Raw genomic sequence first — 26,831 nt, forward strand, 5'->3', positions numbered from 1 at the left:
TTTTAATTACGAGAATTATATTAAAGGAATAATTGATATCGTCTTTATGAATGGAAATCGAGAGGAAAGATTATGGATAGCTAGATGCGGAAGGCGATTTATTGTTTAAATTTGCGTCATGTGTCCGGGCGTCACATGCGCATATTCGTGTTTGTTTTACATATAGAATCAATTTTCTACTCATAAATATCAATGTCTCGTATTATATTATTAGATCCGTCACTTGCTTTCTTTATATGACGACGTAACTAGGTTCCGGCGTCGCTACATTTTTTTTTTCTTTTTTTTTTTTTTGCATAAAACAGTCATGATTCATTAAAAAGTGTATACATTTTTTTTCATTTATTAATGCACAGTTTTATGTCTTTTTAGCACGTAAGCATCTACCGAAAAGTCAAAGGTAATATACTGATTAACATAAATACATTGTTGTAATCGGTATAAGCTAAATTCCGTTCACAAAGTAGGCACTGTATTATAATAAAGCTCGTGATAATAGCTCGTTTATCAACGTAATTTAAAATGTAAGAAGAGTAGAATATATTTGGCATGCAACGCAATCTGAAGCGTATCGTAATTCGTGTGGGACAAAAGAATTTTTTGTTTTCAATTTTTTTTTTTTTTCCGGTCTCTTTCTCTCTTTTTCTCTCTCGTTAAAATAAAAGTATACACACCGAAACAATGATTCATAATGCCAATTCTCTATTGCTTCAATTCAATCGCGTTTTAAGCGATTAAATCGCGCGGAATTTCCGCTTCAATCGTCACGGCTCGCCCGGTATGATCCGTTAAATCGCGGAAAATTTAATTAATCGGACAAGATAATCGATTGCTAAATATGATAGCGAGCGATCGATACATAAATGTCGAGATGTAACCGGCGACAATGGAAAGCCATTCTTCTTCGGCGGTAGTTTCCGTACAAAGGAGCGTAATTCATTCCGCTTGCTCGAATGTAAATATACGAATTGTACGGCGGGTGTGCGAACGGTTTCGGTGAAGAGGTGGAGGGGGACGGGAGTCGTGTTTTCGTAGCGATGCCGAAAGGTGTGTGCGCGCATACGTGCAGAGGTTGCCCGTAAGTAGGTACGCTGGGAACGCAGATAAGGCGTTTGCTGCGCCGGAGGCAGCTAGCGGTACGTAACTTTGGCGTTGTGTGCGTAGAGTTTCGTACGTGCAGCACGTATGTACATCCCGCGCCGGCCGGTTTGCCGATGACTGATTTCTCCTCGTTCCCATCCCTTGCCTCTGCCTCCCAGAGGAACCGTACGCTAGCCGCTGTCGCCGCGGAAAACGTCATATCTACCCTCCGGTGATACGCACGCAAAGTCATTGCGCCACATTCCACGATCGGTTCTCGCGCAGGCTATGACGTAGAAGCCTGGGTCGGGTTACAGTGCTGCGTACGCGTTACTTTACATCTTCGCACCGTCCAATTAATGTAGCGACTAATTATCCCGTTTGATTAATGCCCCCGTGTATAACGAATCGCTCGTACGTAGAGCCCGGCGGGCTCGCCGTTATAGATACATCCGCGGCGAAAAATCTAAAAATACAAACTCACCAGAAGAATTCTAGAACGGCTGCACAGTTCATGAACACGTTTATTATTTTTACACGTTTCTTACTTTTAACTCCCGTGAGGAGAGAACACAAAAAAAACTATTTTCCAACGCTTGACCACGTCCCGTTATATAACATTAGAAACGTAATTTGACTTTCGAGAAGATCGCCTGTCTGCGACTCCTAGCGGCTAGTCTGTCGGCAGACGGTACCTGGCGCCTGGTACGGCCTGGCACGGGCTGGTACGGACCGTTACGGGCTGGCACCGACCGTTACGGGCTGGCACCGACCGTTACAGGTTGGCACCGGCCGTTACGAACAGGTACGAACAAGTACGAACGGTTACGGGCAGCTACAAACCGTCGTTAGCCGGCACGGAGCCGCTGCAAGCCGACGCGGAGCGTTATGCTTTCGAAAAAGAATATCAATCGCAACTTAAATTAAACAAAATCATTAAAATCGAATCAAAAAAGGTAAATCCGAATTAAAATTATATACCAAGAGTGCGTCACGCGCGAGGGAAGGGTCCGATATTCCTGTTAATCGCTGCTGGATCACTTCGACTCGGATCGTTCTTAATTACGTCGCGGGTCACAGAAGCCGGAAGCGATCCGGGCTCAGGGAGACGAGAGTGCCAAGCGGAATCGTGCGAATTACGGAGAAGCGCGGTCGGGAGATTATTTCGACCCGGAATCATTTAAAGTTTAAAGCCACGTCGCGGAGTCAACGTCGGGACCGCGTCGCGGTAAAATTGCGCCCGGCAAAATTGTGCGCGGCCGTGAGTGTACCTGTGGAAGAGCTGCGACGAAGGACGAAGGACAAGCCGGCGACGGAGGACTTGCGGCAGGACGCGGAACCGGCTGAGCAGGCACTGGGGTGAGTAATTGTCATTCGTTCATTATTCCGCTCTTTCGCGGCGTCACTTTCTCGAGCGCGACTTAATTACAACGGCGCTCATTATGCCGCGCGAAGACCGTTCGGAATTCATCCCCAACGATTTCGCCCGGGTTCGATTTCGCCGCACATTTAGCGAGATATTAACGCCGCGTTTCACTTGCACGTAATATCCACTTGCCTGAATTTTTCACGGATTAATTACGCGAGCGAGTTAACGCGAAAATATGCGCGCCACCAGCGATTATTTCTTACATTAGCATTTCAAAAATCGGACGTCTGTTAAAAAGATTTAGCAATTTAACGGATGCGATAATGGTTTTTGTTTAAAGCATTGATTATTTTTGACGCTGCGACTCGAAGATGTATTCGGAAGTAAAAAGGAAAAGTTTAATGATTGAATCGCGAGACGTCATAAAAAAATAATCTTTACATTAAATTGATCTTATTTTTTTTTAATATTCTTAAATAAAATATTTATTTGTTACAGGTCGATAGTTTTGACTTCGCTGTCTGCACAACGACTCGGTGAGTTGCTTTTTTATATTAATTTCGAGGCAATAGATTTAGAAACATTAAATATCGAGCGTATGTAAAAGAATTGAGACGTAAAGAAGTACAATGTGATGAAAATTCCTTCCTAACGATTGTAAATCATTATTAAAATTTTTATCTAACACGATAATAAATGTAGCAGTAAATTATTCAGCGTTACTTAATCTCAGAATACATTATTAATTTTTATGGTCACCTCAAAGAAAGTAAAAAAAAAATCGAGGTAAGAATATAACAATCTTAATCAGAAAAAATCTATTGCCTCGAACATATTCAAATTATTTTGGTAAAATGGTTTTTGGATATTCTTCTGACAATTTTTTTATTTTAAACACAAAGCCACAAAGTTGTGGAAAAAATATTTTTAAACGCCGTCTCATAATCTTTAGCCCGAGTTTTTATTTTTTAATTTAATGTTTAACGGTCAGCTGATAGTTTTCTCTTAAATTGTCGCAGTAGTTATATTTTTCGGACCCGCGGACAAATTGTCAAAATAGAATCTTCTTCAAAAATAATAAGGTACGGTACGTGTACGCTGGGATACACATATGACGTGTGTGTGCGTACGGGAAAATATATTTCACGGCGAAGTGTCGCAGCAAAGACGTTTATGAATTTTTCATGATGCGAGTGCAAGTGATTGAGGACGGCGCGTATTCCTCTCTTTTACGTTAAAACAATAGAGTCGCCGATTATTTCTTCTGTTCGCAAAAACCGTTGTTTCAATATATTTCACAAATACGCTTTTCTCGAGTATGGATATTTTTTAATCAGAAATTAATAAGCTGGGTATCTTTTGGCGCATAATGTTTATTTCGTCTGCCAGTGCTAGAATTTAGTTTCAAGTTCCAGGCAGATTCAGTCGTCGAGGTTTACCGCTTCTTAGCTGCTCCTATTTTTTTTTTTTTTTCTTTTTCGCATATTATCCGCTCGACGCGAAAGTTTTTTTCTTTTACGTTAAAACAATAGAGTCGCCGATTATTTCTTCTGTTCGCAAAAACCGTCGTTTCAATATATTTCACAAATACGCTTTCTTCGAGTATGGATATTTTTTAATCAGAAATTAATAAGCTGGGTATCTTTTGGCGCATAATGTTTATTTCGTCTGCCAGTGTTAGAATTTAGTTTCAAGTTCCAGGCAGATTCAGTTGTTGAGGTTTACCGCTTCTTAGCTGCTCCTATTTTTTTTTTTTTTTTTCGCATATTATCCGCTCGACGCGAACATTTAAACACGGTTCGCAATGTTCTTTTGCGCTTCTACGAAATGCCTTTCCAACGACCAAGTCCTGTTTACTCTCGGAAATTGCCTCGAATCCCGCACCTAAATCCGAGCTTTAATTTTTATATTACACTACGTTAATTTGATATTTTCGTTATCAGCTCTGCTTTGATAGGAAAATTTTTTGAGATCTTTTTCTTTCTATTTTTTTAAATTTTATTTTTTAATTCAATTATTTTCGCGAATATACGGTTACTTTATTATACGATTTTTTATTATTAAGTTATAATTTAACAACGTAAACTAGTTAAATCTGTTTTAACAGAATAATAACAAGCGAACAATACACGTAGCTTTGCGAGTTCTCTGGTACTATTCGTAAATGTAAATCCGATATTACGATCGAGTACTTACTTTTATGCCGTAGTTGCTTTCTTCGTAAATGATGGAAACGTAGCTCCAGCCCATCGTCAATACAATGTCGACCATCGCTTTAACCTGATAGTGATCGCTAGGTATGGTGCGGGTAAAATATTCGAAGCGTTGTTTGTTGGAAAGCTCTGGACTTGTCGAGAAATAGGAGACCTATAACACAATAGGTAAAATTTCCATGTTAAATTATTCAAATACGAGGGGGTTATAAATTTTCTAGCTCAGAACATGTATACTGAACCGTTATTACGATTTTACAACGAGAGATTTTTCAAATATAATATTTGTGCAATATTTGCATGAGATACATTTTTTTTATTTATTTTTTTTATTCGCGCTGATGTAATGTTCGGTGAGAGATGTGGTGTAGATAAATGAGGCTGTTTCCATTTAATGATTATCGTTTCTTGAATATTTTATTTTATTTTATTATTTTTTAAGATTAAATTAATATTCCAGTTTAATTGAATTAAGAAATTAATGAATTAAGAAATTTGTTTAATCTCGCAAATAATTCAAAAGTTGAGCAGCGCATGGCAATTAACTAATAGCTATTCAGTGAGTAATAACAGCGATAAAATTCATCCGAGCTTTTATCATTCACGTTCGCGATCCCCGAATCTTGTTCGACAATGTCTGATCGCCGAAAAGATTTTTTTTTCCCTTTTTTTTTTTTTTTTTTATCTTCTACCTCTTAAATTCACGTCTAGTCTTCAAGCCTATCGAAGAACGATATCGAGTTTTCATTGCATTGCATACGACATTATAGAATACGGATATTTGCGTTGGCATTGGATAATCCTGTTCGTGATTGCAGACGAGTGGTTGCGCTTGACTAAAAGCGAAGTAAACTTGGACCCTTCTGAAAGTTGCCGTCGTTTCTGCTAGTCTCGAATTCTCTGATTTTACTGCCGAGTAGACCGAGAGAGCGAAAACGTGTAATGTTTAGAGAGCCACGCGGAGTCTCCTGGTCCTTTTTGAAAAAATAAGAGCAAAGATAATTTATATCGCTTCGTGTTCTATAAAGATACATACATATTATACCGTCGAAACGCCGTCGTTAGGTCTCTTAGCTCTACGTGTTGCAAATGTCACTAAAAATATCTCCGAGAAGGGGGGGGGGGATCTTAATATTTAAGCGTTCAAAAAGATATAACGTCAAAAGCTTGCAAGGTATAAGTGATCAAACAGTCGTTATGAAGCTCCAAGATTCAAGGGAGATTCAAGAATTTAACAATGTAAGGATTCAAAGACTAAAAGGTCGCAGAATCTACAGGTTTAAGCGGCTACAAGATCGAAGGGATTTGAAAATCAAAGTTTTATGGAATCGCGTATTCGTGGAACGGAATTTTAAGGGGGTCTAAAAATAGAGATGTTTGACGAAGCGATACGATCAAATACGTTTAGCTGTTTGACGATCTAATATAAATAATGATCTATCCGTTTATATGAATTTAATCTCGAGAGCCGGACAATTCAGGGAAACAATGGCGATTGTATACGGAGGATCGTTTATCTAAGTCCGTACGTTTCATCGTAACTTCATAATAAATTCCATCATCAGTTTGTCGTTTGTCTATGAACCGAGTTCTCCCTCTTTGTACACAAATGTTCATCGTTCGCCGTTTGCGACACTTATCGAAGAACAGGGCGATTTTGGGTTAACCGCGCGTAGTAACGCAAATAATTAATCATCTTTTCGTCGAGAAAGGCAATTCGTAAGGCGGCTCCTTCGAAATCTGCTCCGCCGGTTTGATATAATCGCGCTACGTCTCGGAGAACTGATGAATATATGCCGTTATCGTTCCTACGATTATCTACGCGGCTTTTGACTTATTTGACTACAGCACGGATTGTCGTACAAGTTGAATTTCCACGCTGCGTATTATCAGCCTACGATTCGACCGGCTCGGACGAGGCTCTACGTTACGATACTCGTGTTATATGTAACGTGTCGTATGTAACGTTGACGTAATTTTTACGTTTTTATGCTCGCGACACTCGGGGGAATTTGGCCCGCGACGGCTTGCTCAATTTGTTTCGGCTCGCAACGAGGTTTCAACGTGTTCGATCCGTACAAGCGACGTCGATGCGTTAAACGTCGGATGAGTTTATGTAGTGAGAAACGAGACGGCGTTATCTCACGCCACGAAGGCTACCAGCGCTACTTTTCTCCGGAACAACGCGCGTCCTATCATACATCGCGGTGCTTACACGCCATGGCGAATATATTTATCATGGTTTGTCAGATTTAGCGTGGTTACTATCCACCGGCAAGTTGCTCGCCCGACCGATGTATCCCGTCCCGGATCGACGGAATCGTATGAAACTTCGACTCGGTCCGCTTGATTGACTTCGACTTGGTCGACTGATAATACGACTTCGGATATTTTTCTTCGCCTCCGTCGTTAAAACGCGAAAATATTGATCGAAACAAAACGTGTATAACTTTGCGCGGGCGTAAAGAAAACATTAATTATCCGCGCGTGATATAAATTCCAACTTCCCCCCCAGATTTATACTGTTTTCCTTTCTTACGTTTTTACCAAAGGTGCTAAAGATCTGGAAAAGAAAAAAAAAAAAAATTTAGGTCAACGGTACTTGGAGATAAATCGTTCTAAATATTTTTTATTGCGTATTTGCCGTGCATTAATTAGAAGCAAATTATTTGATACCGCGACGCGGCTAAGAATTTCTTAAATTATTTTAATCTCTCTCTGTCTCTCTCTTCATATACTATAAATCCGTTTAATAATAACGATCGTAGGCGCATTTTCATTACGGCGCTAACTAGAGGACAAACTTGAACTTGTTGATCGGTGAATAGGATACTCGAATCGTGAGGTACTGAACGCAGTAACTTTGTGATAATAATAGTTGATCTAAACCCCTTCACTCGGAGTATCAATAGTCAATCCTGGTATGCAAGTTAGAAGATTAACCTGTTTAATATCGTCTACATTGTTAGGGTCTCATTTTACGACAGAGGTCTCACCGTGATAGATATACGTACATATGTATACTATATGTACGTAGTAAAGGTCAAACGCGATAATACGCGCATTTACATGCAAACTTGTAAAATCTGTTTCAAGAAAAGATTGAAGCGGTAATTTACTGCAACAATAGATAGTAATAATCTTTAATTCGCGTTGAATAGAATTCGACCAACGCGACCAAAAATGTAATAAATGATTATTTTTTTTCTTCTTCTTTCTTTTTTTTTTTTTATCAAAGAAATACACGAAGAAATAAACGATGTTGTGTACGGTATTCTTTTTTTTTTTTGGGCGACTCAGGTGTCTGTAAGAAAAAACGATCCTCCGCGAAAACTCAGATGTCGTCGATTCATGCCTCTGAAAATCTCCAAAGGTTCGAGTTTGAAAGAGATTTTGCGAGGATCTCAGGGAAGACGTGAAAGGATCAGGCGAAATATAAGTCTAGGGAAACGGCGGCGGATTTAATTTCAGTCCATAATTCTTTCGGTGAGATTTATATCCATTTCTACTGCTGAGGCATAGGTTTGCGAAACAATTTCGCGACACTGCGATCTGTATCACCATACTGTTAGAAACTGAGAAACTGTTCTCTAAAGCACGTTTCAATTGCATTTGCATAAGAAAGCAAAATACTAAATACCGTTAAATTTGCAAATTCTATTCTGTACACAAATTAGAACTAAAAAGTTGGTATAAATGAACGCGAAGTTATTGCGCAAAATGGAAAATACAGACACACTATTCCCTTTTTACAATCAACTTTTAATTAACTTTTTAAAATTAGTGGAACTGTTTATTATTGAAAACTCGTATTAATTAGTCCGAAGTCTATTTCGCTGAATAATAATAATAATATAATGTTTATATAAAATGTAATACTCGTATGAAATATTTTAAATTATCTTGAAAAACAAGAATTAAATTGTTAAAAATATACATTGATACTTTATCAGGAGCGAAGTTTGAATTAATCTTTGAATATTACCCGAGTCAATAATAATTTCGTAATATCAGCACCTGCATTCACATACTTAACATACACACACTTCTAATACAGATATTTTTGCTGAACATTAATTAAACCTAAAGTTGTACAGTGCCCGTTTTTTTCTTTCTATTTTTTTATTATTTATCAAGCTCATTATCGATAAATTATAAAACTTCTTACATTCATTACATTGCAAAATATGCAAGTTTTACTTTTTTTTTCGCATTTACTCTTGCTTTCTTTGACACGTCTATTAAGCTAGTCGATCTTGTGAAACTTATCACGTTGGCGTTATGCTAAACTAGAACACTGTTCGAGAATGTATGTGACGTAAAACGGGATCGCTTTTTGCTTACGACGTATTAAAAAAAAAAGAAATAAAAATAAAAAAAAAAAGAAAGTTGCAAACTTTTATGAATTTCCTCGACCAAGTCAATTTCATACTTTTGCTTAAAGGCATTGGAGTAGAGGTAACAAGTTTGGTTTTTACGAAGAATTTAAGTATTCGCTATTATTTCCTTAAACAGAGCGAACTTCCTAATAAACTTATTTACAATTATCACGGTAATAATAGTTAGAGTCGTACATTTTACGAATGTATCCACATATACTTAATTTATAAACTTTCGGGCGTAATTGTATCTTAGTATTATTCTGTCGTTGCTCTTGCATTAAATAATTCGTTTTTTGTTCGAAATTATATCTCGAAAAAACTTCCTTTACGTATAACGGAGAGTGCTATCCGACCGAGATAAGCACCATTACTAATACTTGTTCCACGAACTTGCATTGTTCTTTCATGCAATCCAGCAATTTACTTTGGCCATATTCATAACAGTTTTTACAAGATCGAGAAGCGCTCGATCTTCATCATTTCGGCGGCGGTATAAAGCGAAATCTGATTAAAGGCGATCTTCTTCAAAACTGACAAAACATGTCTCTATTATTAAGAGCTCTATCTTCTAAAATGACGTTTCATTATTTGGAAGTGATCAATCTTAGAAATTTCGATGTCTTGTAATTTCATACATATATATGTCGCGAGATTTTAAGCGAGCGAGGCAATTTAAACTTTTCCATCGAAATTATTCGCCGCGTACGTGCTCGATATAAATTTTCTAACTTAAATATATTAATGCGCGAAATAGATTTCTGGCGTAACAACAACGTTCAGCGAATGATAAAGCGCGGTATATTAATATGTAGTTCGGGACCGTGGAGATTCCCGTGGCGAGAGGAATCGTACTTTTCGATTAGCTCCATTATTTCGTAACAGATACATTATTCATCATGTTAACCTCGACTTATATCGACAGTATCGTTGCCCGTCACAGGTACGTGCTAGGTACGTGCGATCCGAAGCCGCTGCGGACGACCGCTTAGCTAAACGATTTCTCCGCAACTTGTCAACGCGATGACGTACGATCGACGTAGAAACACAGGCATAACACCCCGCATGAACACCAAGCACATGAGCGGAAAGTGCATACCCGTCAAAGGGAGCTTCGCTATTCGTGTCAATCAGTATCCTACCGTGTACACGTACATGTGTCGCGACATGATCGACAAGCGAACAGGAGTCAGTTCACAGGATTCGATAACACACGCGTACAAAGACTCGAGGGCAATTCCGTGAGATGTAAGCTAAATTACAGTCTTGGTGCTCACGCTTAAATTACTCCGTTTTTTCGCTCGCGATTTAAAATATACGGTCGTTTTGAAAATCGTTAAATCGGTGTACATATTTCTAATAAGGATGAGATAGATATATTTTATAGAATAATTTGCAAATATACGCAAAACGCGGTTTCTTTTTTTTTTTAAAAAAAAAGAAAGAAAGAAAGAAAAAAAAATTAATGCTTGGACGTTTATTATAAATTACAATTCTCATTATGCAGTATTTTACTAATCAATCGTTGATATAATACATATGTTAATAATATGTATATATATTTGTAATCACATTTTGTTAATTATACTGTCCAATCAAGATGGCTTTAACCGTATCAAGTGCGCTGCCTTCGTCATAAATTTTAGTCACGATTTTAGCGAATCGAATTAGTCAGAAAGAAAACGGTCGGCAGCAATTTCTGTAAGTGGATTTCCATCTCTGCTAGAAATGTCGAAGCTCGTGGGATTACGATCGAGACTCAAGACGTAAGCCGATGCTAGCTCAAGTCAGTGAACTAAATAATGAAATCGCGTCTTGCAAGCTGCATCGTCCTTACGAAATTTCTCACTTGGAAATATACGTTGCTTGACGTCGTAGCTGAGATTTGAATAACGATCGATAATCCTTCTTCCGTTGCTCCTCGATCATCAGCGTATCTATAGGGCATGACGATAGGGTAGAACGAACCGAGGAGATAAAATACATAAAAAAAAGGAAAGGAAAAAAAAAGAAAATTGAAGGAAAAAAATCCCCGATCGGAAATTACTTCGCGCGAAAAACATTCGAGAGAACGAGACCGCGAAACGCTCATTTCGCTTCTTATCGTCGAGAGACAAAATTCAAATATAATCTCCAAAGAAAATAATTAGATTCTATCTAATCTATGAAGTCTTTGGGCGGGTGCGATTTACATTATCCGATTAAAAGTATACTTATAACCGCTCGTAAAATTTTTTAATTAACGTGAACTTCATAACTTTGACCGCCGGCAATTAGCATTTTTATCGCGGGCCAATCCGCCTTTGAATATTCCATTTGATTTGCGATAAATATCGTCGAAGAGGTTAATTTCTTTTTACATCAATGTCGTGGAAATAAAAATCTTTTTATTTGTTAGCGTCTGATAATTTATTATACGCGACGTAATGTGCGACAGATACACGTCATCGGATAGTTTAGATGCATTTAATTACGATGCAATTTATTAAGAAATTAGTTTAAAACTTTTTCTTTTCCTATGACAAATAAAAGTCCGCACGCCCGTGTTAATCAACAAAAGGAAATAGTAATACAAAGAAAGTATTTCGAATTTTTATAATACAGTTAATAAGTAAAATATTTCGAGTCTCTTTGCCGAAACAAAGTCGCGTAAAATAAAATTTTATCGAATAATTCGGGAGCATGTATCTCTTATTCTATTTTATCGGCTTAACGAATTGTGCTTGTAATTTCGCGCGGTTTGGGCGCAGCCGGTTCATTTCAATTAACGATAACACGGTTTCGTAGGTTTTACAAAAGGACTAGCTACGTTGGTATGAATCCCTGACGTGGCAAAAATACAAGCATTCCGATATCGAATCTATATCGTATAATCTACAATTATCTCGCGAATAAAAATAAAACGCGTAATACACCGCGTATTCAATCTTTGCTCAACACAATAATTATATTAATATATGAAAAAGAAAAATAATGATACAATATCGGAAATTTATAATAATAATATCTCGATCATATTCGCTTTAAAAAAAAAAAACAAGATTTAATTTTGTTATTAAGTTATAAGTAATATTACGACATACGGTGCTATCAGAATTTAATTTCGATTTACCTTTCGTCGCCGACAAATATCGAATAACAGAGATTTAATAAAAGTTTAATAGCAATATGGCTCTTTCGTGGTTGGACGGATAATGTGTTATAGTAACACCCTTTAAACCTCAACCTCAACTTAATAGAGCGCTGAGAGATAAAATGGGCCAAGGGACTCGAATGGTTTGTAAGGAAAGTAGCGTTGGATGAAGTGATTTCACGGTACAAAGATTTTAAACCGCGCGTTCTGTAAACTTTCGACAAGAATGAAGTTTTTACGGTTTACTGGTATCTAGCCTGGCATTTTTATCCAGCCTTCAGGGATATAATAATGGTACTTGATTAGTTATAAATCTTTGCTAAAGTATAACAAAAAAATCATTTATGATACGTGCACGTATGTCTACGTTATCGGGAAAATAACTGCAATCCGCGCGCGCGTATGTGTCGGACTCGCGCAAGGTTCAAATTTGGTATTAAAATTATTTACTTACTTGAGGAATTTTGAACAGTCGTAACAGATTGGCAACCTGTATCGAAGTTACCGAACTCGCCGCGCCAACGACTCCGCTGATTACTTTTCGCACAGCAGTCTTGTTGCAGTGATATTCCGCCCCGTCTATGTTGCTTATCGAGCCTGGAAGCACACAGTGACAACAACGTGACGCAATTCTCCATTTAATTTATTTAAAAGTAATATTTCATATTAACAAATTAATTAACTTAATGACGCTTTTATCAGTGAGACTCTATGGCGATGTAATTTTGTTGTTGATAAACGCAGGGTGGCAATGCGAGCCTGCGTTAATGTAATAACGACGTTTTATTCGAGCCATCAATATTTTCGCCATTGCACCGAATATACTGGTCAATTAATCAGTATACGGTAATAATTTGTTTTGTGCTGGGCGAATAGGGAAAGGTTTATTCAATCAATAAAAAGCGCGATATATGGGAACGATATGAATATCCGGTCGATACTCATAAATACAACTTTCACATGCGAGATGACGTATATAATAATTTAAATACTTTGTTCAATTGTCCATTTATATTAATATTGAATTTACAGTTTTTTTTTTTTTTTCAATTTCTTTTATTTTCTTTTTTATTCGCTAAATATTATTTCGCGTAAATAGTCTAAATAATCAACGTGTTATTAAACTTTTATTGATACCCGTTTGATTGCCCGTCATTCGAAATTGATGCGGAATTAAAATTTTACTTGTAGCGCATTTAATCGTGTTTCGTTAATTAATATCACATGGCCGTGCGCTGTGAAATAAAACCGAACTTAATGAAATTCTTGTAACACGGCTTATGTAGCAAATCCGTTGTATTTTCCCTCTTGTTTTTCTTATCGTTTGGACTTTACGCAATTTCGCAGTGTAACACCTGTTGAATCTGCCGTTCTTATATTGTTTACCATTGCCTCACTGTCGCAAACATAAATCAAGTTAATATTTACTGTACTGTAATAATTAAAATAATATTAAGCCTTTAAAAGCTTTTATAGACGCATCGGATCGTTATAAACTCTTGAAACGTATATTTGAATTTTTATATATTATTAATTTATTATAATTATTATTAGTATACAACGTCAGGCATGTACCGAATACGTGTATACATATTTGCGTTAAATTATGTTGGATTAAAATATTTTACGTATTTAGTCGTAACGCGTTTAGACGGCGCGGATTATTATTTGCAATTAACTGTTGAATGTCGTGAATTTTCGTCGCGCGCGCGCTCGCGCAATCGTTGCCTGCATAAGAAATTAATTCGCCGTCTCTACAATTTTTACAGCTGAAGAACGTCATTCTTCAGCTTCGTGTTTGCACACGTGGTTTGGGACTGTTTACCGATGAAACTCACTCTTATTTCTATACATAGCTAGCGCAAATGTTTGCTAAAGGCTTAAGTGTCGCGAATATCGAAGAAGTGAGAAGCGAGCCATTCTTTCCTGAGGGTTTCGCGTTTTTCTTTCCTTTCGCAGTTTCATTTTTCTTCTTTTATTCCTTTCCTCGTTGAACCGCGACGACGGAGGAAATGGTGATAGAAACGCTTTTCGCGTGTGAAGCACCAACAAATCAATGGAAAACGAATTTACCTTTTGTTAGGAGACGTATACATTCGTCTTGAGAAATTTATGAACATTAAGAGGCAGTGAATAGAAACATGTTAGTACAAATAATGTAGAGGTTGGATTTGCACGCACATATGCACACGCAAAAGAGAACGAGTATCGATACGTGTTCGGTCAGCCTTCGTAAATAATGTTGCTCGCACCTTTTTTATTTTTTTTTTTTTTTTTGATCTTCCTGCTTTGCGCTGGAAGACGAGACCTTATTTTCACGGATCCGAGCACACGATAATGCATGCTCCCTTTTTCAAGATTATAGTCTCTGGAAACGAGATAGACCAAGACTCGAACCGACGGGCGCGATATGAAAGCAAAGAGAAAAAAACGTGACGAGACGGAGGAATTTTTCTTATGATTGTGCTCGCGTGATAAACTTGACATTTTGTAGAATAAATCGAATATTTGTTCTGCGTATTAACGCCATTGTTTTTATAATTCAGTTAAACCGATAGATATTTTTAATGCTAAAAAAATTTTATAAAAATAAAATATTTAGAAAAGTAAATTAAAACAAAACCTTTGTTATTTTTACACGGGTTAAATATTTTCCGCTGCGTGTGAATATTTTCAAACGAATTGTAATACTTAGCGCAAAGATTAAAAAGAAAAAAAAAATTGTATACTGTACTGAATACCTAAAACAGAACAATTGGGATAATCGGAACAGAAGAATGGAAAATATGTATATTATTTTAAAAAGTTGCACGCATGAATAAAATAAAGTAGATTTAATTAAAATTGTAAACGTTAATTTATCTTTAATGGTTTAATGTAATATTTATTTTGCTTTCTCTCTTTTTTTTTTTATTATCTCTTTATCTCGAACAACGTCATTATTGCTATTAACCGGTTCTAATATCGATTCAAATAAATTTCTTCCGTTTGCTTTGTACACTCTGTAATATTTCGCGCATGAAGTATTTTATCAATTGAGAAAGTGAAGGTGGAGTTGCTAACTGTCGCGTTCGAAAAAGTATTCCCGGTAAAACTTGCAAATTGATGGATCACTTGATCTATCGTTATACTCATCGTAATTGGCAAACTCATTACGGGAAAAACTTTAAAAAGCTTCACTTCTGGTGTACAGACCGTCGAAACACTCATGCGTATATTTTCCATTCTATTTTCAAGAATAAATAAACACTTATACTAAAATGATGTAGACTAAAACAACCTGAATCTGCACAGGAGAAATGAAATGAAAATATTGAGCTGCATGGATATATAAAAAAAAAATATATTTTATATATATATACATATTATACACATATGTGCATTTTCACATTTGAATACATATATCCCATGTTCGTTATGTCAGGTACATATCGATGTGCGATCACGGTATATTCTCGCTTGGCGTTATTCGCAAATGTACTCCAACAATTCTGACCGATGCGGATTATTCCGGGTCGGTCGTCAACATTGTGAATATTCGCGCTCGTTTCTATACTAGCTGAATCGTCCTAATTTTCGGCTCATTGGCTATTACAGAAATTGCGACAACCGTTTGGCATCGAAAACCGCGCGATACGATCGAGAAATATTGAGTTACGCTGTAGGATTCTGTCCTATTTCTATACATTTAATTGTCGGGGATAGAAAAATTTAATTTTTTTTTTTCTATTTACAAATTATTTAGTTGCGCAAGTATATTATTTAACTTTGAAAGGAAATGTCTGGAAATTTTTTTTTGTCACTTTTAGGTCGTTTGATAATGTATACATACATATATTTAGGTAACGTCTTATTACTTTAGAAATTTTTATATAATTTAGTCTGATTTAAAATAATACATTTAGATTTAGCTCGCAATTATTTAAATTAACTTAGGCAACACTTTTATTTCTTAAAGTGATTAATAAAATATTACTTTTGAACGAAAGCATTAATATTTTCGAGTATCTTGAGTACGTAAACCGTATTTGTAAAGGTTTTGAATTAAAGTACTTTTTCATGTTACGCGAATACGTATTTTGAGAAGAAAAAAAAAAAATGAGAATGCATAAGAGCTCGCTGATGCTACTTTGAAATTACCTTGTACTTTATGCGACGTTTCCAAAGAGGCGAAACGGAATAAATCATGTTTGCAGGAAAATATGAGTTATAAAATTACATTTTTGCCGCGAAAAATTTTCCTGGCCAATAAATAAATTTGTTTAAAAATTTAATATTAATAAAATTTCTTAGGAAAGAAAATCCAGCTTAGGTTCGGCTTCGCCAACGCGGGCTGATCCAATCGGTCGGTTAACTTTAATACTTGCACCTGCCGAACATGAAACCGATGCCAAAAATATAGATCGATAAATATCAGTTTTATATTCGTCAATTGCAACTCTGAAAGTTAAACCGACCGATTCGATCAGCTCGCGCTGGTGAAGCCCGGGCCTTAATGCGATTAAAAAGCTAACATGTTAGTAAAAGTACGACGTTATTACGTTTTTGCTTTGATAAGGTCGTAATCTCGAAAATATTTCTCTTCCCCTTTTTTTTTTTATTTTTTTTTATTTTTTTCTATACATCTGGTTTTCAATATCTTTTAAATTAGGTTCATATCACGGTGTTTTTTCGCCCGTAAATTCTTTGTATCATCACGTGGTAGCGTTACGTGGTGCTATTCTTCCTTTTATTTTCCTATCCCGCGCGGTCTTTAAGGTTTTTTTCCTCATTCCACTCTGTTGGATTTAGGTTTATTGCAACTGCGTAGTTTACGGCGGGTAGTTGAAAGGCGTCGGTGCTACGCGGCTGCGGTACGCAGCGTAAGAATTCGGTAGAGTTCGTTAATGAATCCTTTCCTCGAGATGTAACGAAACGTTAGTAATTAATTATAACGTTTAGCTCGGTAAACTTTGTTGGTTCTTACCGACATTGGAGTCGCGTGGCGAGAAATGAATAAAACTGCGCAGCGGCAACGAGCGTATTCACGGATTGAAAGCGTTGACGTTGGTTGCTCTAAGCGTCGAAGTGAGAAAGCAACAGGGAGAAATAAAACGTCGGGAAACGCGCCGGCGGTTATGTATGTACGTGGAATATTCGGGAGAATGAGTGGTCGCGTTAATTTAAATTGCGGGTCAAGATGTTATTATGCGTCTCACGTAGAGCGGCTCTCGACTTTAACGTTTTACTCTCGCAATTTAGGAGTGATTAGTAAATACAGGCGCATTGTAGTTTCTTTGTAAGTTAAATGAAATATTGAACGTACTGTAATGTAGTTCTTTGTAATTAGACAAGTCTTTAAATTCCATTTAACCAGATTTTTTTACACTGGCAATAAGTATCCCTGCAATTTTGTATAAGTTGCCGGCAACTTAATAAATTACGTACAGTCGAATAAAATCAAAATGTAATTACTGATAATCTAAATAGAGTTATTAATTTTGAAGATTTTATGTTTTTATTAATTCGTTAAAATTTTATCTCTTGCCAAAAGAGAGCTTTAATCTGATAAACAGTGCCATGCATAATAAATAGAAGCTAGTAATCCATCCTTGTTACGTGAATTGCATCTGCTGGTGCAACACGACATAGGGATGGTGTTTTTAGTTGATTAAAATAGACGTGTAATGTGATAAAATATTATGAGCTTTTATTTAAATTCTCTCACTTTTTCTCTCTCTCTCTCTCTCTTTCTCTCTCTGTTAACGTTATTCAATAATATTTTGATTAAGATGAACAAGATACAGCACATATATTTTTATTTCCAAACTAATTTAAATATTATTTTTTAATAATTAAATCTGCTGATTTGATGAAGCAGTTAGTATGCATGATTATGTTTACTATATCAGTATCCTGTAAAGTAACGCATCCGTATGTAAATTTCTGACGCAGTGACGTTCTAGTATCTACATATATTTCGTGTATATGTATACATGATATATTTGCACAGTTTGGTAAGATAGAAACCAGAGCGCGCAATTACACCGTCGTCGTGATACAATCATTAACGAAAACCGCGCAAACGTTTAAAAACTAAAAACCAAAGAAAAAAACCAAAAAAGAAAACATTAGTTTCGCAAAAACTTGACCCATCTATTTAAGATCAAGATCGAGTGGACTTTAACATGAACCGAGCATCGAGAATATTTCATCAGGTAGGGTGTAGGTTTCATCGATCGTTTCTCGAATTACTTGTTGCGAGAGAGCGATTGTGTTGCGAGCCACAGACTTCCTCTTTCGCTTCGTTACATCAAAATTGGACGAGTTTCCTCGTTTCATCGGTTCACTGATTCACTTCTTCCTTCTTAGCTCATTTTTCAATTGACGCGAAACGGTGTAAAAAAGAAAAGAAAAAAAAAGAAAGAAAGAATTAAGTTTTCTCTCGCTTTCTTTCATCTCTTTTAGAATCCGAAGAAATAATAAAAATCTTTCGCGTTATTTATTTTTTAAGTAATATATCATCTCTCTTCTCTATTTTTAATCCTTGTGAGGATGTAGCGGCACTTTCAATAGCGAATAACGTCCTGCCAGGCGTTCTTATCTTGAGCCAATTGTTCTGCTTCGTGCGAGCTGTCCATGTTTCTGCTTGGTAGATAGCAATAGGAAATATCAGACGGTTGATAAGTTTTAATTTTGTCGTTTTCGTGATTGCGGTGTCTTTCCATATTTTGGTCAATTTCAGAAAGTTGCGGCTCTTGCCATCGCGAGTCGTAGTCAAAGTAAATATGTGTCCGTACATGCCGAACCTATTTTGATACCACAGAATAAATGTTAAAAATTGAAATATCGAGATGATAAAAAATTGATGCAGCTTTTATCTCAGATGTACGGAAATTCTCAAATGGTCATAGATACGATGCTCACGCGTATAATCGCCATTTAAGTTTCCCCGATTATTTCCAAGTAGCGGAGCTGTTCACAGAGGGTATTTCTGCTCGCGACGAACCGTTTTCTCTCTATTAAAGTACTCGAATCAAATGGGTTTGCTGCACGTGGCCGCAATGGGAGGCAATCCTGATCTTGTCTTCCCGAGCGGAAAGTGTCTTGGGAATCGAAGCATGTGTCGGTAAACTGATTTCTTGAATACACCCTGAGTAGAATTACTTGATTGTTTTCAAAGTCGTAAATGTTTTTTTTTTTTTTTTTTTTCTCCCCAATCTCTGAACCACAAAGAAACTATGCGCAAAAACTTTTACAATGCTTTATAATTAAGTCTTGATTGTGCCGACGCCGCACATGTCAGTTTTATTTAATATTGCAATGTTTAAACTTTTTTATATTTCTTATAATAATATGTAAAATTATTGCTCGGTCATCATCACGTTTATTTAATAAAAACTGTTTAACATGTTCAGAGATCGGGTTTTACTCGTCACGGAGATATTTGCTTTCGAATTTCTGGTCAAATGAAATGCGGAGTATGCATAGTACACTACATAGATATTGAACTTGCTTGGCTGTGGGTGCTAATTAGCGGCATACCTTGTTATTTGATTCAATGCGTTCTGCCCCAAAAAGTATCACGATATAATCTACAATTAGTAATTAAATTTTAGTAATTCAGCAAAATAAATTGAATAATTGTCAACTTAAAACAGTGTAAGACAATGTATTAGTTGTCTTTTTCCAGTTGTTAAATTATTAAACATTAAAAATAGATATTTTGCTAAAATTTTTTTTCTTTTTGTACCAAATCCCTGAATTAAATTTTTTTGTTTTACGATAATTGTTATATAATTTTTATTGCATAACTTTTTTATTCTTTATTAAGAATTAAGCAGCAAAATATCTTTATAACCAAAACGGTCATTTTAAATATTATAGATAATACTAAAAAAACATATATACTATATTCTAATGTTCAAATAATACTTTATATTGAAAATGTCTTGCCCAAACATAATTCTATTTTATTCCAATATTATTATACACAATGTTATCTGCAAAGCTTTCAATCTAAATCAAATATTTGTGCATAAAAATACAGTAATATACGAATATGTAGAATAAATTAATACAAAACTGCAGTGACTCTTCTGACAACTTGATATAACTATAAATAAACAAATAAAAAATATAAAAAAATACTAAATCTTAAAAAGGTACTTGAATTTTAAATAGTCCCGAGTGGAAATTGATTCCAATCGTTACCTAATAATTAGCTAGCCAATTCGTGGTTCATCTCGTGGCTGTCTAGCAAAACTGTCCCGGATTAGTACGCCACAAAAAACGTAGATATCTATTTACAAGTAGTAACATGAAATAGTAATAGCGTACTTGAAGCATAACAATATAAAATTAATGTGATTGTAGGTGACAAACAATTTATACATATATCACTTGAAAATTATTTCATCTGAACAGATCCTTCCCTCTTTTTCTTTCTCATCGTGTAAAAGATTACAGTTTAGCAGTAAATAAATCGATAAATCGTAATATACGCAGGAAATAAACGTAAAATAAACGAAAATAAATGGAAAGCGAACTGGGATTTTATAATATCCGGACGCGGTCCATTATAATAATTCACATTGGCGCGCAAATAATTTCAACTCCACTTTTCGACAGCCACCTCTCATCCTGCAATCCAGCGAATATTTAACGTCACGTGAAAATTATCATACTGTGCGTTCGCTCAGTTATACGCGACATTTGAATAACTCGAAAGAAATTGTGAGATTCGTCAGTTTCTTTTTTTTTTTCTCGCCAACGAAATATTTCAGCCTGTATCTCTTTCAGTCTTTCTTTCCTTACTTCTCTCACTTCTTTTTATTCTAAGCAGATTACATTTATTTCACCAAATTGTTTGATTTCACCAAATGTATAGGAAACGAATTTCCGGGGATTTCAAGTGTATTAGGAATTTACAGAACATTTAATTACGACGAGGTGCTTATTGAAAACTTTGTTTTGAACATACCGAAATAGAATTCAATTTATACGTTAATTATTAAACTAACTCTGTGCGATAAAAGATGCATTTCTTTTCTTTTTTATTTTTTTTTCTTGAAAACACATAAACATTTTGCGCCGATATTAATACTGCAGTCGCTGTCGCTGTATTCCGAACGATACGATGAAATTACCTCATTGATCATTACAACATAGTTACTTAATTATTCATTACATACCCAGCCAACTATTACGGCAGTAATATCAACGTAGCTCTTTGCAGTGTGTATAAAACAGGGACAACGTTGTAATCAACGACTGCTAGATATTGGAAATTGCACAATGTGATCAACATAGTAATTTGACATCCTGATCCGTATCACATATTATTGCCCACCCACTTTTTGCATCGAATAATTTTTTTTTCGATTACACAAAGATAAATAATACATGGCTCTTAAAATGTTGTTTTTGCAGAAATCATTTACATAACACAAGCCATTTGCAAGTCTGTAAAGAAAATACTTTAAAAGCCGTACTTAATTTCATTCAAAAACGTTTCTATTTTTAATAATTATATTAATGTCGATTCTTTACCTATAATTTATCTAACACTGCACGAAAATAACGCGCAATTTTATGCAATAAAGTTTATGTAAATGAGTAATGTTTTAAATATGAAGTGGCATATGCATATTATAATACAATAGAATATTTATTCCAAAATAATGACTTTTTGTGAATAATTAATGAGGTAAAGCGAAGCGGATACTGTATCTGGTTAATAAGAATAGGCGAGAAACAGCTATATCTTTTACAAGAGCCGAGCTCGTTAACTTATAAGGTGCACAGTTGGGTAGACGCTACACTCCTCAGTAAATAGCGAATCTTGTTACTGTAAATGCTGCGACATTCTCCTATCTTTGTTCGAACTTTCTTCGGAATAATGACAAAGAGAGTAAATTCAGAAAGTTGTGCAATTCTAGCTCGCGTTTCGAATCGAATACACAGCGTTACAAATTAACATAGCCATTTATCAACACGCACATTTCGTCATACGTACGAGTCTGATAACTACCATGGCGTGCATAAACCATGAATTTATTATATCCTCTTCTTACACATTCGCGAAAGAAAAATAATTAAAATATTATAATTAAAAATTCTGCTTTCTTTTTTTATTTCTTTTTTTTTAGAATTAAATTAAAAAATGTTTTTCACCAAAATTAGTTTCATGTTTTGTTAAAACTTCAATTTACGTAACCATTAGGAAAATAAATTTTAATTAATTTTTCTTAGCTTTGTCATGCAAATGGCTTTACAAAAGTTTACCCTTTCTTTTTCCGCGAGGCAACATGCGCGAGAATTGTAACACAATTTATAAGAGAATTTAAAAGGCTTTGATAAGGTATCTGCCTCTTGTAAAGAGATGCGATCGTTGCTCAGGTAGTTATTGACAATGATAATTGATCAGTTATTAATATTAAATATAAATATAGATACCGCCGTCAGCAATACTGTGGCAGAATATCAACTGCGGAACTCTATTTAATAATATCTCACACTTCAATTCCTCCATCGATTTCAATTATGCAATCGATAACAAATTATAATTTTAAACGCATCGTATAAAAGTTAGAATTTTTCAATTATCGTGCAACGTCTGAATTAGTGCAAGTACCATTTGTACGTAATCTGAAGAACTTTTCGAATATCTCGCAGGTATTACTTTATTCTTATTCAAGTACTTTAATTAGTTCGCTTACATCTTAACTTTTGATTAATATTACAAAATATTCCTAAGAAATAATCGTGGAATAAATTGGTTTTGCGTTGCATAATGCGTGCTTGGGCTCTCTCGTAGCACGCGTGAAAAATGTTCATAAGCTCCGTTTTCCTTTCTGGAGAAATAATGAGAACTGCGGTGTAATTGAATAGGAACGTCTGCGCGATTAAGATTCCTTGGCAGATACACGGCGAGGGTTAAAACGAATCGTTTTCGACACTGCTAGCTGGCACGATTGTGGTGAAAGCGGGCGTAAATACGCGTTAATGTACGAGCGTGGGGTGCACCTAGTGATAGGAGTTATATTCCTATGGGGATGCCGCAGCCGCAAGTAGTAGTAGCTGTTATAGATTGAACCGCGCGCCTCGAATTACTATTACTGCGATAAAATGCGTCTCGATGAAAGCTCGCGTTTCACCATGTGCTGGAATTCGGTATTTACGTATCGAATCGCTTCGGCGATCCGTCGTCACACGTTTCGACAGCCGAGTTGAACAAGAACTGTTTTTTTATATTTTATTTTGTTTTTTTGTTAGAAAAGTAATATTTGGAAAAGAATTTAAAAAAAAATTTACACTTGCATATTAATTTCTGGTGGCGATTGCATCGATGCGTAATTAAAATTTGCGTTTCTTTATAATGTATTGTATACGTGGTATCAATTTATATTCGCGGTTCATTAAATATTGCATGTTCTAGTCCCCGTGACACGTTTTATCGTTTATTTCCGTAGTCTTCTTTTTCTCTCTTCTTTTTTTTTTTTTTCCATCGACACTTTGCGTTACAGTAACGCGAGATGACGCGCAATAAAAATTAGTTGAGTGTAACTTATGGCGTTCGCGTTGCACTTAAGATTACTTGCGATATGAAAGCGCGGCTTTTGTCGATACCGTGTGCCGAGTGAATAAAGTTCGTTGCGAGATTCATGCAGATGAAAACCGATGCCGCGTTGTCATACATGTGAAAATCAAGTAAGGAAATTCGTATCGACGAGAAAATGAAATTGCATCGGAGAGGCAACTCGATATTCTATTACATTGATGCAGCCGCGAACGGCACTGCATGTGAATTACAATTCGAAGGTGCTTACCGTGCATGTCAAATGGTACTGAATTTGGAATATTATTTTGAATAAATGTCGCATCTGAATATTGATAGATTGTAACAAGGATATTAATTAGCTGCTTTCGTTAAGAATGTCACGGAGAAAGTATTTGCCGATGAATATTCGTTTCAATATGTTTTACGCACTCTATAAGCGATAATATTTTTTAATATCTTAAGTGTGTTCTTTAAATATTATATATATGTCTATTTAATATACGAAGAACATATCTAAAATATTAAATAATATTACGCGCTCATAGGACAGATTTTTTAAATGTTTTTATGTACCGCATTCTATCTAAAAAAAAAAGAAAAAAGAAATTGATATTACGCGTGAATTAGTTTAATTTTTATTTTTAATTAATATGTCCAGGTAAAGACGGTCTTCGCGATTTCCCCGCGATCCCCCCCTCACCAGCAATCACCAGCGATCGTGTTCAAACTAAGCGGCAGAAAACGACGGTCCGGGGGGGATGGCGGAGGACCCCAGCGCGCCGACCAATCACAGCGCTCCATGAATCGCCTCATCGCTACCTGCACGTCTACGCGACTCTCCGCGCAGTTGAGAAAGAACGTCGGCTACGCGGTGAGCACTAGGCTTCGAAACGGACATCGCCGAGGTATCTGCGTGTGTCCAGCCTCACCCTGGGGACTCGATGAACCGCGGTGTCCTTCACAGTACACCGCCAATGTTTATCCATCGACATTCAACCACGCAAATACAGGTGAGTCGACTCCGTTCTTTATTCCATCGTAATAGCGTTGCGTACTTGCGGTCGGGCGACGATACGCGAGCATCGAAGCTGCGTTCGCGATTTAAATTCTCGTAGGAACTCAAATTCCAGATTAAACTTGCGTAGTGAACTGCGACTTGATCATTATTACACGTGCATTAATGGATCGGGAGTGCCATTAAAAATATTTAATTCTTGCTGCGAATGTTATAGGATGCGATTTAAATTACGGAAGCTGGACCATGTATCGTCTGACCGCTACTTGAACGTCTACGCGACTCGTAGCGCAGTTGAGGAAGATACGTCGGCCACGCGGTGAGCACTGGATTTCGAAACGGACATCGCCGAGGCATCTGCGTGTGTCCAGCCTCACCCTGGGGACTCGATGAACCGCAGCGTCCTTCACAATACACTGCCAATGTTTATCCATCGACATTCAACCACGCAAATACAGGTGAGTCGACTCCGTTCTTTATTCCATCGTAATAGCGTTGCGTATTTGTGGTCGGGCGACGATACGCGAGCATCGGAGCTGCTACGTTTGAGATTGAAATTCTCGTAGAAACTCAAATTCCAGATTAAATTTGCGTAGCCAACTGTGACTTGATGATTATTACACGTGTACTGATTGATCGGGAGTGCTATTAAAAATACTTAATTCTTGTTGCGAATGTTATAGGAGGCGATTAAAATTACGGAAGCTGGACCTCGATCTCGCGACTGGTGTGGATGACATCCCTTTCTGAGAGGAGGAGCAGGCCTAGGAGAGGCATCTTGCTTCGACCAGACAACGTTGTGGTAAGTATAATTTTTTAATTAAATTAGTTCTGTTCTTTGAAATTGCTTAAATTTCTTTTCGCAGACATTATTTTATTAAACATTTATAACATTTAAATTTTATTTTTTGTGTTACAGAATCATCGAAGTGTTCTCATCGCCGATGTGAATGAAAAACGAACTGTCGGGGGTTCGTCGGCCGCGTTCAATTCTCGGGTAAATTTTTAAAGACGTGAGTGTCGCACGGTAATTTCGATTCACTTCAACCGCGTCGCCGATTCATCATTTCAAAGTATACACGAACCGAGGTCGGTTCGTCGGTCGCGTGCGTTCGGAGGTACGGCATGAAGTAATTGCGCGACGATTTTTTGTATATTTTTTACGCAATCGGGAGTGCCGAACAATATCGCGCGCTTCTTTATTATCCGAACGCGATTTTAGGGAGTGACTAGTGGATGACATCCCCTTCTGAGTGGAGGAGCAGGCCTGGGAGAGGCATCCTGCTTTGGCAGAGCATCTTTATGGTAATTATCATTTTTATTTAATTTATTCAAGATCCTTTTCAAATAATAAATATTTTTATTTTTAATTATTTAATGTAAAAGATAATTAGAAACGTGTAAATTTTATTTTCATGCTAAATATTAGTTGTACGCTTCTATAATTTATATTTTGTATTTTTATGTTACAGGTATCGAAGCTATAAATCTCTGCTGCTGCGCATCGAACTGGTGAGTCAGATTTTTTTTTTTTTTAATATTTAATGTGTAATATATGGGTGGGTAATATTATTAATATACGGGTGGGTAAAATGATATCCGCATTTAATATAATATATAATATAATTTGCCCGTATAAGGTACAAATTAATAAAACATATAATCATTCGTCACGTTTCTTAATTTAAATCGTAAAACCGGCAACACGTCGTAGGTCACTCAATTATAATTAATGTCCCCAAATATAATAATGCGCGCTAATCGGGATTTCTTCTAATTATTATAAAATTATAAAATTAAAGATCTTCAATTTATTGAAGCACCTTGATTGCACGTATAGATATTATCCATGCATACTCGGTAATATGAAAAAATTTACGCGAGATACGTGTATTGTAATATTTTTTATTTATTTTTTTACACTATTTCAAGACTTCATATTCTTTTGATATTTTGATGGATATTAGAATCCCTTTCTCTGGTATATGCATACGGGAGGGCAGAAATATTTGTTCCTGATATTCCATATGTTCGATCGTGATTACCACTGTGAAATATTACTTACGCGTAGGAAAATCATGAATGCATGGGCGAGAATGA

The 26,831-nt window shown here is 36.2% G+C and overlaps 1 protein-coding gene and 1 long non-coding RNA gene across 3 annotated transcripts in view; one reads left to right on the forward strand and one right to left on the reverse strand.

Moving 5' to 3' along the window:
• Glurb (metabotropic glutamate receptor B) overlaps window positions 1-26,831 on the reverse strand; it is a 104,948-nt gene that overhangs the window by 11,030 nt on the left and 67,087 nt on the right. For both annotated transcript variants that reach the window (XM_070659351.1, XM_070659353.1), the window contains 2 exons: window positions 12,629-12,771; window positions 4,646-4,816 (listed from right to left, as the gene is read on the reverse strand). In XM_070659351.1, coding sequence (XP_070515452.1) covers window positions 4,646-4,816; window positions 12,629-12,771 — 314 coding nt within the window. The remainder of the gene's footprint in view (window positions 1-4,645; window positions 4,817-12,628; window positions 12,772-26,831) is intronic.
• Window positions 25,673-26,831, forward strand: part of LOC139104127 (uncharacterized) — a 133,066-nt gene continuing 131,907 nt past the window's right edge. Inside the window, exons 1-2 of the long non-coding RNA XR_011545993.1 lie at window positions 25,673-26,036; window positions 26,204-26,243. This is a non-coding gene — a long non-coding RNA (uncharacterized lncRNA). The remainder of the gene's footprint in view (window positions 26,037-26,203; window positions 26,244-26,831) is intronic.

The sequence above is a fragment of the Cardiocondyla obscurior genome, linkage group LG07, assembly GCF_019399895.1.
Source record: "Cardiocondyla obscurior isolate alpha-2009 linkage group LG07, Cobs3.1, whole genome shotgun sequence".
NCBI classification, from domain to species: domain Eukaryota; kingdom Metazoa; phylum Arthropoda; class Insecta; order Hymenoptera; family Formicidae; genus Cardiocondyla; species Cardiocondyla obscurior.